At 40.4% G+C, this 13,741-nt stretch overlaps 1 protein-coding gene across 8 annotated transcripts in view; it reads left to right on the top strand.

Moving 5' to 3' along the window:
* Positions 1-11,430, top strand: part of PGBD2 (piggyBac transposable element derived 2) — a 32,825-nt gene extending 21,395 nt beyond the window's left edge. For 5 of the 8 annotated variants that reach the window (XM_060092633.1, XM_060092634.1, XM_060092637.1 and 2 more), the window contains 2 exons: positions 7,185-7,248; positions 9,372-11,430. In XM_060092633.1, the coding sequence (XP_059948616.1) occupies positions 9,456-11,252 (1,797 nt within the window). In that variant the 5' untranslated portion in view covers positions 7,185-7,248; positions 9,372-9,455 and the 3' untranslated portion in view covers positions 11,253-11,430. The remainder of the gene's footprint in view (positions 1-7,184; positions 7,249-9,371) is intronic. The other 3 variants (XM_060092640.1, XM_060092639.1, XM_060092641.1) reach the window with 1 other exon arrangement.
* The last annotated feature ends 2,311 nt before the right edge of the window (positions 11,431-13,741 follow it).

The raw sequence follows: 13,741 nt of genomic DNA on the forward strand, positions 1-13,741 counted from the left end.
CTGTGTTGAATAGGAGTGGTGAGAGTAGGTATCCTTGTCTTATTCCTGATCTTAGAGGACAAGCTTTCAGTCTTTCACCGCTGAATATGATGTTAGCTCTGTGCTTGTCATCTGTGACCTCTGTTATGCTGAGGTATGTTCCTTCTATACCTAAGTTGTTGAGAGTTTTATCTTGAAAGGATATGGTGTTTTGTCAAGTGCTTTATTATATCTATTGAGATGTTCCTATGATTTTTATCTTTCATTCTATTAATGATGTTGTGTATCACGTTGATTTGCATATGTTTTATCAACACCACCCGTGCATCCCAGGGATGACTCCCACTTAATCATGGTGTATGATGTTTTTTTTTTTTGAACATCTTTATTGGAGTATAATTGCTTTACACTGGTGTGTTAGTATCTGCTGTATAACAAAGTGAATCAGCTATATGTATACATTTATCCCCATATCCCCTCCCTCTTGCATCTCCCTCCCTCCCTCCCACCCTCCCTATCCCATCCTGCTAGGTGGTCACAAAGCACCGAGCTGATCTCCCTGTGCTATGCGGCTGCTTCCCACTAGCTATCTATTTTACCTTTGGTAGTGTATATATGTCCATGCCACTCTCTCACTTTGTCCCAGCTTACTCTTCCCCCTCCCCATGTCCTCAAGTCCATTCTCTATGTCTGCATCTTTATTCCTGTCCTGCCCCTAGGTTCATGAGAACCTTTTTTTTTTTTTTTTTTAGATTCCACATATATGTGTTAGCATACGGTATTTGTTTTTCTCTTTCTGACTTATTTCACTCTCTGTGAGAGACTCTAGGTCCATCCACCTCACTACAAATAATTCAATTTTGTTTCTTTTTATGGCTGAGTAATATTGCATTGTATGTATGTGCCATATCTTCTTTATCCATTCATCTGTTGGTGGACACTTAGGTTGCTTCCATGTCCTGCCTACCGTAAATAGTGCTGCAGTGAACATTGTGGTACATGTCTCTTTTTGAATTGTTTTTCTCAGGGTATATGCCCCGTAATGGGATTGCTGGGTCATATGGTAGTTCTGTTTTTAGTTTTTTAAGGAACCTCCATACTGTTCTCCGTAGTGGCTGTATCAATTCACATTCTCACCAGCAGTGCAAGAGAGTTCCCTTTCTCCACACCCTCTCCAGCAATTATTGTTTGTAGATTTTTTGATGATGGCCTTTCTGACCGGTGTGAGGTGATACCTCACTGCCACTTTGATTTGCATTTCTCTAATGATTAAATGATGTTGAGCAGCCTTTCATGTGTTTGTTGACAATCTGTATATCTTCTTTGGAGAAATGTCTATTTAAATCTTCTGCCCATTTTTGGATTGCATTGTTTGTTTTTTTGATATTGAGCTGCATGAGCTGCTTGTATATTTTGAAGATTAATCCTTTGTCAGTTGCTTCATTCACAAATATTTTCTCCCATTCTGAGGGTTGTCTTTTCCTCTTGTTTATGGTTTCTTTTGCTGTGCAAAAGCTTTTAAGTTTCATTAAGTCCCATTTGTTTATTTTTGTTTTTATTTCCATTTCTCTAGGAGGTGGGTCAAAAAGGATCTTGCTGTGATTTATGTCATAGAGTGTTCTGCCTATGTTTTCCTTTAAGAGTTTTACAGTGTCTGGCCTTCCATTTAGGTATTTTATCCATTTTCAATTTATTTTTGTATATGGTGTTAGGAACTGTTCTAATTTCATTCTTTTACATGTAGCTGTCCAGTTTTCCCAGCACCACTTATTGAAGAGGCTGTCTTTTCTCCATTGTATATTCTTGCCTCCTTTATCAAAGATAAGGTGACCATATGTGCATGGGTTTATCTCTGGGCTTTCTATCCTCTTCCATTGATCTATATTTCTGTTTTTGTGCCAGTACAGTACTGTCTTGATTACTGTAGCTTTGTAGTATAGTCTGAAGTCAGGGAGCCTGATTCCTCCAGCTCCATTTTACTTTCTCAAGATTGCTTTGGCTATTCGGGGTCTTTTGTGTTTCCATACAAATTATGAAATTTTTTGTTCTAGTTCTGTGAAAAATGCCATTGGTAGTTTGATAGGGATTGCATTGAATCTGTAGATTGCTTTGGGTAGTATAGTCATTTTCACAATGTTGATTCTTTCAATCCAAGAACATGGTATATCTCCCCAAATGTTTGTTTCGTCTCTAATTTCTTTCATCAGTGTCTTACAGTTTTCTGCATACAGGTCTTTTGTCTCCGTAGGTAGGTTTATTCCTAGGTATTTTATTCTTTTTGTTGCAATGGTAAATGGGAGTGTTTCCTTAATTGCTCTTTCAGATTTTTCATCATTAGTGTGTAGGAATGCAAGAGATTTCTGTGCCTTAATTTTGTATCCTGCTGCTTTACCAAATTCATTGATTAGCTCTAGTAGTTTTCTGGTAGCATCTTTAGGATTCTCTATGTATAGTACCATGTCATCTGCGAACAGTGACAGTTTTGCTTCTTCTTTTCTGATTTGGATTCCTTTTATTTCTTTTTCTTCTCTGATTGCTGTGGCTAAAACTTCCAAAACTATGTTGAATAATAATGGTGAGAGTGGGCAACCTTGTGTTGTTCCTGATCTTAGAGGAACTGGTTTCTGTTTTTCACCATTGAGAATGATGTTGGCTGTGGGTTTTCATATATGGCCTGTTTTATGTTGAGGTAGGTTCCCTCTAGTCTACTTTCTGGAGAGTTTTTATCATAAATTGCTGTTGAATTTTGTCAGAAGCTCTTTCTGCATCTATTGAGATCATCATATGGTTTTTATTCTTCAATTTGTTAATACAGCATATCACATTGATTGATTTGTGTATATTGAAGAATCCTTGCATTCCTGTGATATACCCATTTGTTCATTTAATGTACTGTTGAATTTGGTGTGATAGTATATTATTTAGATTTTTTTCATCTGTATTCATCAAAGATATTTGTCTGTAGTTTTCCTTCCTTGTAATGTCCTTATTCTGGCTGTGGTATCATGGTAATACTGTCCTTGTAAATGAGTTTAGGGATGTTCCCTTCTCTTTGATATTTTGGAAGAGTTTGGGAAGGATTGGCATTAATTCTTTAAATGTTTGGTAAAATTCCCCTTGAATCCATCTGGTCCTGGGCTTTTCTTTGTTGGGAGGTTTTGGGTACTGATTCAGTCTCCTTACTAGTAACTGGTTCATTCACTTTTTCTCTTTTTTCTTAATTCAGTCTTGGTATATTTTTTGTTTCTAAGAATTATCCATTTCTTCTACATTGTCCAGTGTGTTGGCAGATAAATGTTCCTACTACCCTCTATGATCCTTTGTATTTTTTTTTAACTTTTTATTTTATACTGGAGTATAGCTGATTAACAGTGTTATAGTTTCAGGTGCACAGATCCTTTGTATTTCTGTGGTATCCGTTGTAATGTCTCCTCTTTGATTTATAATTTTGTTGGGTTTTTTTCCTTGGATAGTTTAGCTAAAGGTTTGTCAATTTTGTTTATCTTTTCAAAGAACAAACTCTTAGTTTTCTTAATCTTTTCTCATTTTTTTCTTCTCTGCTTTAGTTATTTCTGCTCTAATCTTTTTTTTTTTTTTTTGTGGTACGCAGACCTCTCACTGTTGTGGCCTTTCGTGTTGCGGAGCACAGGCTCCGGACGCACGGGCTCAGCGGCCATGGCTCACGGGCCCAGCCGCTCCATGGCATGTGGGATCTTCCCGGCCCGGGGCACGAACCCGTGTCCCCTGCATCGGCAGGTGGACTCTCAACCACTGCGCCACCAGGGAAGCCCTCTGCTCTAATCTTTATTGTTTCCTTCCTTCTGCTAACTTTAAGCTTAGCTTGTTCTTTTTTCTAGTTCCTTGAGGTGTAAAGTTGGGTTGTTTATTAGAGATAGTTCTCTTTTCTTTCTGTATGTGTTTATGGCTATAAACTTCCCTCTTAGAACTGCTTTTGCTAACATCCCCTGTTTTCGTATATTGTGTTTCCATTTTTGTTTGTTTCAAGATACTTTTTTATTTTCCTTTTATTTCTTCTTTGCTACATTGGTTATTCAGGAAAATTATTTTTATGCATTTTTGAGTTTTTCAGTTTTCCTCCTGTTACTGATTTCTAGCTTTATACCACTGTGTTCAGGAAAGATACTTAGTATGATTTTGGTCTTGTTGAATTTGCTAAGACTTTTTTTGTGGCCTAACATGTAACATCTCAGTAAATGTTCTATGTGTGCTTAAGAAGAATGTATATTTTTCTATTGTTGAATAGAATGTTCTGTATATGTCTTTTATGTGCGTTTGGTCTATAGTGACGTTCAAATCTGATGTTTCCTTATTGATTCTTTGAATGATCTACCATTGTTGAGAGTGGGGTATTAAAGTCCCCCACTATTATCTTATCACTGTTTATTTCTCCTTTTTGTTCTCTTAGTATTTGGTTTATATATTTAGGTGCTCAAATATTTAGTGCTTAACTATTTACAATTGTTATATCTTTTGATGGATTGTTGTTTTTCATTATGTAATTATCTTATTTTCTTGTTTCCATTTTAGTAAAGTTCATTTCGACTGACATAAGTATAGCTACCCCTGCTTTTTTTTTTTTTTTTTTTTTTTGGTTACTATTTGCTTGAAATATCTTTTTCCATCCTTTTACACTCAGCCTATGTGTATGTTTAAAGGTCAAGTGAGTATCTTGTCAGTAGAATATCATTGGATCTTATTTTTTTATCCATTAAGCCATTCCGTGACTTTTGGTTTGATAATTTAATGAATTTACATTTAAAGTAATTATTGATAGGTAAGGACTAACTTTTCATTTTGCTCATCGTTTTCTGTTTTATAAATCCTTTGTTTTTTCTATTCCTGTTGTGTTCTTTTATGATTTGGTGAATTACTCTATTATTATGCCTTGACTTCTTTTTTTTTTTTTTTTTTTCTTTTTGCGGTATGTGGGCCTCTCACTGTTGTGGCCTCTTCCGTTGCGGAGCACAGGCTCCGGATGCGCAGGCCCAGCGGCCATGGCTCACGGGCCCAGCCGCTCCGCGGCATATGGGATCCTCCCAGACCGGGGCACGAACCCGTATCCCCTGCATCGGCAGGCGGACTCTTAACCACTTGCGCCACCAGGGAGGCCCTGCCTTGACTTCTTTATCATATTCTTTTGTGTAACTACAATAAGTTTTTCTTTTGTGTTTGCCATGAGGTTTACATAAAATAATCTTGAAATGATAACAACCTATTTTAAACTGACAACACCTTAACTTCTATAACATTTCTAAACTTTACTCTTTTACTTCTCCTCCCCCTCACATTTTAGATTATTGATGCTACAGTTTACATACTTTTTATAGTATGTATCTAATAACAGATTATTGTAGTTATAGTTGTTTTAAAATGTGTTTTTTCCTTTTTTTAAAATTTGGGTATAGTTGTTTTACAATGTTGTGTTAGTTTCTACTGTACAGTAAAACGAAGTAGAGTACCCTGTGCTATAAAGCAGGTTCTTATTAGTTATCTACTTTATACATATTAGTGTATATATGTCAATCCCAATCTCCCAATTCATCCCACCCCCTCCCCTCCCCCAGCTTTCCCCCCTTCGTGTCCATACATTTGTTCTCTACATCTGTGTCTCTATTTCTGCCTTGCAAACCTGTTCATCGGTACCATTTTTCTAGATTCTACATATATGCATTAACTTTTAACTTTAAATCTATAGTTGTTAGTGAATTTTACACCCCTATTACCTGACTGACTTTATAGTTACCATTACCAATGAGTTTTACACTATCTTCATATGATTTTATGATGTAATTAGTGCCCTTTTACTTCTACTTGAAGAATTCCTTTTAGCATTTTTTTTTCAAGCAGGTCTTGTGGTATGAACACCCTCAGCTTTTGTTTGCTTGTTAAAGTCTTTATGTCTTCTTCAATTTTGAAGGACATCTTGCTGGGAATAACATTCTTAGTTGATAGTTTTTTCTTTCTTTTTTTTTTTTTTTTTTTGCGGTACGCGGGCCTCTCACTGTTGTGGCCTCTACCATTGCGGAGCACAGGCTCCAGACGCGCAGGCTCAGCGGCCACGGCTCACAGGCCCAGCCGCTCCGCGGCATGTGGGATCTTCCCGGACCGGGGCACGAACCCGCGTCCCCTGCATCGGCAGGCGGACTCTCAACCACTGCGCCACCAGGGAAGCCCGATAGTTTTTTCTTTCTACATTTTCAATATATCATCCCATTCTCTCCTGGTCTGAAAAATTTCTGTTGAAAAATCTGCTACTAGTCTTATAGGGATTCCCCTGTATGTAATTTCTCTTTCTCTTGCTGCTTTCTAAATTCTTTCTTTGTCTTAGACTTTTGACAATTTAATTATAATGTGTCTTGATGTAGCCCTATTTGAGTTCAACCTATTTGGGGTCCTTTGGGCCTTCTGCCTACTACAGATTTGTTGGAAGTTTGATGTAGTTAAAATTATCAACCCCCCTTTAAGTTTCTGTGTTTTCTATATGAAAGGTTTCCTCTGTGGTCATTAATATACTTTAAAAGTTTTGCTTTTTTCCAATTAATACTTAATACATCTAGGACTTCACTATCTAATATCGTAGCCACCATCCACATGTGACTATTTAAATTTGAATTACTTAAAATTACATAAAATTAAAAATTCAATTTCTCAGTCACACTAGCCATATATCCAGTGCTTAATACCCATATGTGGCTCATGGCTACCATATTGGACAGCACTGATATAAAACATTTCTATCATTATGGCAAGTTCTATTGGCAGTGCTGATGTAGGACAGTAGTCATCAATCAGGCGAGATTTTACCTCCTACTCTCCCCACCAGAGGACATTTGTCTAGAACCTTTTTGTTTTTCACAACTAGTGGGGTAGTTGTTCTATTGGTATCTATTAGATGGAGGCCTAGGATGCTGTTAAACATCACATAATACATAGGACAGCCCCCCACAAGAAACAAAATGCCAGTAGTTCTGACTATTTTGTTGTGAGGTGTGAGATGGGGGAGCTTGTTCGTTTTCTCTCTGACTAGCCAGTCAACTACACATCATTTCCTGTGTGTACTTGATCCATTTCCCTCTGGTTGATAGTGAATCTTGAGATTTTTCTTCCCTTAAATGGTAGAGAAGGTCCTATTCCTTTGCTAATTAAGATATGATTTCTTAAAACTGACTTCTGTTGTCTTACAGATTCTTAGACTCTGCAAGTAAAGACAACCTCATGTTCACAGTATACCATGGCTTCATCATCAAGGTAGGAGTAATGTTTGATGAAAGGCTCTATGCAAGTACAGTTGACTCTTGAACACATGGGTATTAGGGGTGCTGACTCTGCACATTTGAAAATCTGTGTATAACTTTATAATCGGGCCCTCTGCACTGGCGGTTCCAACCAACTGAGGATCATGTAGTATTCCAGGACGTATTTACTGAAAAAAATCTATGTATAAGTGGACTCACATAGTTCAAACCCATGTTATTCAAGGCTAACTGTATTTACTTCTCTACTTTTGAAAGACCAAGTCTATAACATTTTCAGTTCTCAGTCCTGCTGGCCACCCTAAGCACTTGTGGTGTCTATGAAGCACCAAGGAGGGAGAGGAGAGAGGGAGACTGGAGAAAAGACAAGGCAGACAAAGGAGTGTGTATGGTACAGTACGGGTGCAGCTGTGTAGCTCTAGTTCTGCACTTGATCTAAAAACGTGATTTACTTTCCTCATCTTTCAAGACACAAGATGGTTGTCTGTGGGGCTGCCTCAGTTCCTGCAGGCTTTCTCACTCTAAGGGTTTGAACAGGTATGCACAGAGGTGTTTGAGGGCCTGTTTGAGTGGTGAGACTAGCAGAGATTGTGGCTGGGCAGGCCTGGATCTGCTGCTGTAGACCAGGGGAGGTCAGGGGAGGCATGAAGATGGCTGTTGCCCTTTGAGAATGTGTCTTAGTTTGAGGTCCATGGAAAGGAAGAGCTTCAGGTTTCCTCTCCCTTTCTGGCTGGCTATGGAGAGCTTGAGGCATACCTCGTATCCCCAGAGGTCAGACTTCTTGTGCTCTAGCCTCCAGCAGGGGTGGCTGGTGGAGTCAGTGTCCTGGAAGTGAGGTTGGAATGAATCTCTAATGCAGCTTAAACTCCAAAGCCTAAGAGCAGGCAGAGAAATAGCCTTTGTGGTAAAGCCTGCATCCTCCCTCTGGTACATGGCTTTTCTCATGCAGAGGCCAAGGCATAGGGCAGCAGCAGTGCTCACCTTCCCAAGTCCAGTCTGTTCTCATAGCCAGAGTAATGTATTCGACCCCTCACTGTCCTGCACTATCCCCTCAGGGGCTTCCTGTGATAACTGAATACGACTGGAAGTCCTGATCAGGACCTCTGGAACCCTGTGGGGCCTTGGCCCTGGACCCAGCCACCTCTGCGCTACTCTCCTCCCTTCACTACATCTGCAGTGTCACTAACCTCCTTGCTGTTCATAGATATCAAGTCCCTTCAACCACAGGGCCTTGTACCTACCTACAGTTCTTTCTCTCCCTCTGGGACACCCAGTCTCCAGCTGTCTGCAAGGCTCACTCCTTCACCTCTCCAGGCCATCTGCCCTGTGAGCCTTCCCTCATCATATGTCTAAAGTAGCACCCCCAGCCCTATTCCTTTGCTGCACTCTCTATCCCTTATTCAGGATGGCCCTCATCGCTACCTGATGCCGTCCTGCATAGCTGCGTGTTTGTTGTTGTGTCATCTGTCTCATCCATTTGGAAATAAGTGCTGTGCAGGTCAGGGAGTGGAGTGTGCCCACTGCCAGCCCCTGGGCAGCACCTGCTCGTGGTTGGTGCCCACTAAATACAAATATTTCTTGTATTTGGTTCCTACATGCACAGGGAGAGTTAGAATAGCAGGGCTTTCCATGTTTCCAAATCTATTTAGCACGTTAGTATGCAGTAGGATATCAGATATTGAGGGAGCTTTGTGAAAATCTGTCTGAATCTATTTAGGTCCTGAATTTGGGTAGTGAGAGTTCAAGTCGGGAGAGTTTGAGTATTTGGGAGGTGAGGAAACTTATATATGCCAAGTGAATAAGAAAAAGGGAAGAGACAGATAAGGCAGAAGCATGAAAGCAGAGCTGCTAGGGCCACTGAGTCAGGAGGCATCGGTGGATGTCACTTCAGCAGCCGAGCCTTCCCGTTGACAGTTACTGTTAACCAGGTGATAACAGTGGCACCTGGATTCATCACTAGAGGGGATCCTCTATTCAGACACTTTATTTAAGAAGGAAAGGAAGTATGGAATACCTCTTTAGAATGTCTCCCTTCATTAAAATACTTCTGCACTTAGATGAATAATTTGTGTTTGTCTGGAAAATTCACTTATCTGGCACTATGCCTTATGGTGTTAGGTCCAAGATGCTGTTGCAGTGGGAGTGCCCTCCTCTTGGTCAATGCTTTAGTGGAGTTTTCTGCTGAAGCACTGGCTTTCCTGCATGGCCTCTCTTCATTCTGTTTCCTGTCATCGCAGCAGCCTCACTACTGGGAGAAGAACCAGCTCAAAGCTGAAGTCCATGAAGTTGCTTGAGGTTCTGAATGCTCTGGAGCAGGAGGAGTCTGGCCAGAGTAGGGAGGAGATCTTCATTGCACCACCCAACAATGCTTCAGGGGACTTCACTGATGAGGACTCGGGTGATGAAGATGGCCGGCGAGGAACCCACCTGCCTGGCAATGTGCTGCATGCCTTTGTTGTGCCTGAGGACTCTGGCACTGGGGAGGATGATGATGACCTGCAGCTGCAGCCAGCCATGAAGAAGCAAAAGGCAGTAGTGGAACCTCAACATGTTTGGACCAAAAGAGATATCTGCCCGGACTTCACCAGTTGGACAGCATCAGATCCTCATATGGAGGATCTCAAAAGCCAGGAACTGAGTCCTGTAGGCCTCTTTGAATTGTTTTTTGATGAAGGAACAATTAATTTCATTGTTAATGAAACCAATCGTTATGCTTGGCAGAAGAATGTCAACCTGGGTCTCACAGCCCAGGAATTGAAGTGTGTTTTGGGCATTTTGATATTAAGTGGGTATATCTCCTATCCAAGGAGAAGGATGTTTTGGGAAACATCCCCTGATTCACATCATCATCTTGTGGCTGATGCAATCAGAAGGGACAGATTTGAACTGATCTTCTCATACCTGCATTTTGCAGATAACAATGAGCTTGATGAAAGTGATAGGTTTGCCAAGGTGAGGCCTCTCATTGTCCGCATGAACTACAATTTCCAGAAGCATGCACCCTTGGAAGAGTTCTACAGCTTTGGCGAGTCTATGTGTGAGTACTTTGGACACCGGGGGTCCAAGCATCTGCCTGCGGGGAAACCTGTGCGGCTGGGCTACAAGATCTGGTGTGGAACGACCAGCAGGGGCTATTTGGTGTGGTTCGAGCCCTCACAGGGCACACTGTTCACTAAGCCAGACAGGGGCCTGGACCTAGGAGGCAGTATGGTGGTGAAATTTGTGGATGCACTTCAGACACGTGGGTGTCTGCCATACCACATCTTTTTTGACAAGGTTTTTACAAGTGTCAAATTGATGTCCATTTTAAGGAAGAAAGGAGTGAAGGCCACAGGAACTGTTCGTGAGTACAGAACTGAACGATGTCCCCTTAAAGATCCCAAAGAACTGAAGAGAATGAAGAGGGGTTCGTTCGATTACAAAGTTGATGAGAGTGAGGAGATCATCGTGTGCCGCTGGCATGATAGCAGTGTGGTCAACATCTGCTCCAACGCTGTGGGCATAGAGCCAGTGGGGCTGACCAACCATCACTCGGGAGCAGCCAAGACGCAGGCCCAGGTTCATCAGCCATCCCTGCTGAGGCTGTACCAGGAGAAGGTCGGGGGTGTCGGCCGCATGGACCAGAATATCGCCAAGTACAAGGTGAAGATCCGGGGTATGAAGTGGTACTCGAGTTTCATTGGCTATGTTATTGACGCTGCTCTTAACAATGCATGGCAGCTGCACAGGATATGCTGCCATGATGCCCAGGTGGACCTTCTGGCCTTCCGGAGATACGTGGCCTGCGTGTACCTAGAGAGCAACGCAGATACATCATCCCAAGGGAGGAGAAGCAGGCGGCTGGAAACTGAGAGCCGCTTTGACATGATTGGGCACTGGATCATCCACCAGGACAAGAGGACCCGGTGTGCCCTGTGCCACTCACAGACCAACACCCGCTGTGAGAAGTGCCAGAAGGGCGTCCATGCCAAGTGCTTCAGGGCGTACCACATCCGGTAATGCATCCTGGGCAGAGGGAGCCCCCTGGATGCTTGGTTTGTTATGAGATGTTTACAGCTAATTACATATAGCATTTGGGGCATTTGTGTGTTGTGTTGACAAAAAGAGACGTGAATCCCTGATTTGGTTTTGTATTTTTCCTCGTCTTCATTACAGTTATCTTTTTATCATCTTCTATTATGCCTACATGTAATATAAATTAATATTTATGTTAGTAATCATAAATGTTTGTAAATATATATTTTATACTGTTATTTATTTCAACTTATGGGCCCCTTTTTATTCAAATAAAAATCTTGCTTTGGGGTATAGCTGTCTTGATAAGGAGACTTGAACGTAACCAAAAACTTTAGAGAAACTTTCGTGAACAGTAAAAAGATTTTATAGTATATGCTCTCAGTTATAATCTAAGATATAGGCAATATTGTATCAATATGATGAAGGATATCTTAATCATATTTATTTCACTTTAATCTAATGCTAACAAACTGTCCAGGGATAGATAATCTGCCATGTATTTATCCAGCTGACTAGATTTGTAGAGTTTGTATTTTCTTGATAAAAAATATTTTTCTAATACACATATCCATGGGGAATCCATTTTTATAAATAGTGTGAAGTAGGGAGTTTTTTCCCCCAAATGGATGGTTAGCATCATATTAATATTAAAAGTTATATATATATTATTTCCCCAGTGATTTAAATTCTACCTTTAAAAATTCCTGAACTTTGGGGGAAAATACTGAAACAAAGAAAAATGTTTATGTTGGAAAGCCTAGTGGAATATAATCCAGAAGAATAAAAGAAATACATATAAAAATGTGGACTTAATCAAAAATCTAAGAGAGCATGTTGAGTATCTTTATTTGGTAAAGAACTTTCTACAACAGCACCAATAAAAAAGGAACACATCAATATATTTGACCATATAAAACTGTAAAATTGACATTCATTAGTAAAGGTAAAATGCAAAGAAATTGAGAAAATATGTTACAAATAATTCCATCTGTAATAATATCCTCAGTGCAAAAAGATCTCGTAAACACGTAGGTGACAAGGGTAAAATGTACAATGTTATATAAAATAACAAATGATGGGGGCTTCCCCGGTGGCCCAGTGGTTGAGAGTCCGTCCGCCTGCCGATGCAGGGGACACGGGGACACGGGTTCGTGCCCCGGTCTGGGAAGATCCCACATGCCATGGAGCGGCTAGGCCCGTGAGCCATGGCCGCTGAGCCTGCGCATCCGGAGCCTGTGCTCTGCAATGGGAGAGGCCACAACAGTGAGAGGCCCGCATACTGCAAATAAATAAATAAATAAATAAAAATAACAAATGATGGAAGATGAAAAACAAATGAACAGTGAAGATACATAAGAGGCAATAAACTGCAAAGGTAAGTAATTACTAGATATCCTTTTTTTAAACAAATGAATTTATTTGTACATAATTACTGTTGATATGGGTATAGAAAGGCGACAGACTCATGTAGTATCTGAGGGAGTGTAAATCTGTACACTGTTTCTGAAGGCAATTTATCAGGTCCATCCAAAATCTTAAAAATTGTTCATACCCATAGAAAAGGAAATGTTTGGTCCATTGTGATGTGAATACATAAATAAAAGGGGCAGATCCTCCCTTCAGTGGAATCCTAATTATAAATGTAGAAGGAAGGATGGAAACAAAATACTGCTATTTGGCAAACACCACAGCAGTAATTTTGCAGGCAAGAACTGTCAGTGTATGCTAAACTTAGGAGGGCAAAGCATTTCCTCACAAGATATCCAGGGGGAATAAACAGAAACTGCTTAGTGGAGAAATCAGGCACACCACCACAACCAAGCAGTCAAAGTTAATACCACCAGTATTGAGATAGAGACATCATGTGTCCTACCCCACTCTCCCCAAGTATGGTAGGTATACTGGTATTCCTGCCCAGAATGTACAGCCTGAATTCTAAATCATGAGAAATCATGAGACAAATGCAAACTGAGGGACATTCCACAAAACAATTGGTGAATACCTTTTGAAAGTGTTGAGGCTGTAAAAGACAAAATCAGGATCTGTCCACGATTAGATGAGACCAAGGAAGTATAACAAATGTGATGTGTGATACTCGCCAGGTTCCACAAAAAAGCTTTCAAAAAGAACATTAGTGGGACAATTGGTGAAACTTGAATAAGATCCGTAGTTATACTGTTTTATAAATATTAATTTCCTGGCTTTGACAACTGTACTGTGGTTATGCAGGATGTCAGCATCTGGGGAAGATCGGTAAAAGGGAACTATCTGTACCCCTGGAACTGTTTTGTAGGTTTGAAATACTTTCAGAGTGAACGTTTAAAAATGTTTATACCTTTGGTGCATTCTTTCCATGTTTAGAAATCTATCCTGGACACTTTAAAACATTTGTCTTAAGGAGAAGTTTGTTCATCAAATTCTACTTTTCAGTTTTCATCTCTTGCATCATGATTATCCTGAAATATTAACCA

The sequence above is a fragment of the Mesoplodon densirostris genome, chromosome 3 (assembly GCF_025265405.1).
Source record: "Mesoplodon densirostris isolate mMesDen1 chromosome 3, mMesDen1 primary haplotype, whole genome shotgun sequence".
Taxonomy (NCBI): Eukaryota; Metazoa; Chordata; class Mammalia; order Artiodactyla; family Ziphiidae; genus Mesoplodon; species Mesoplodon densirostris.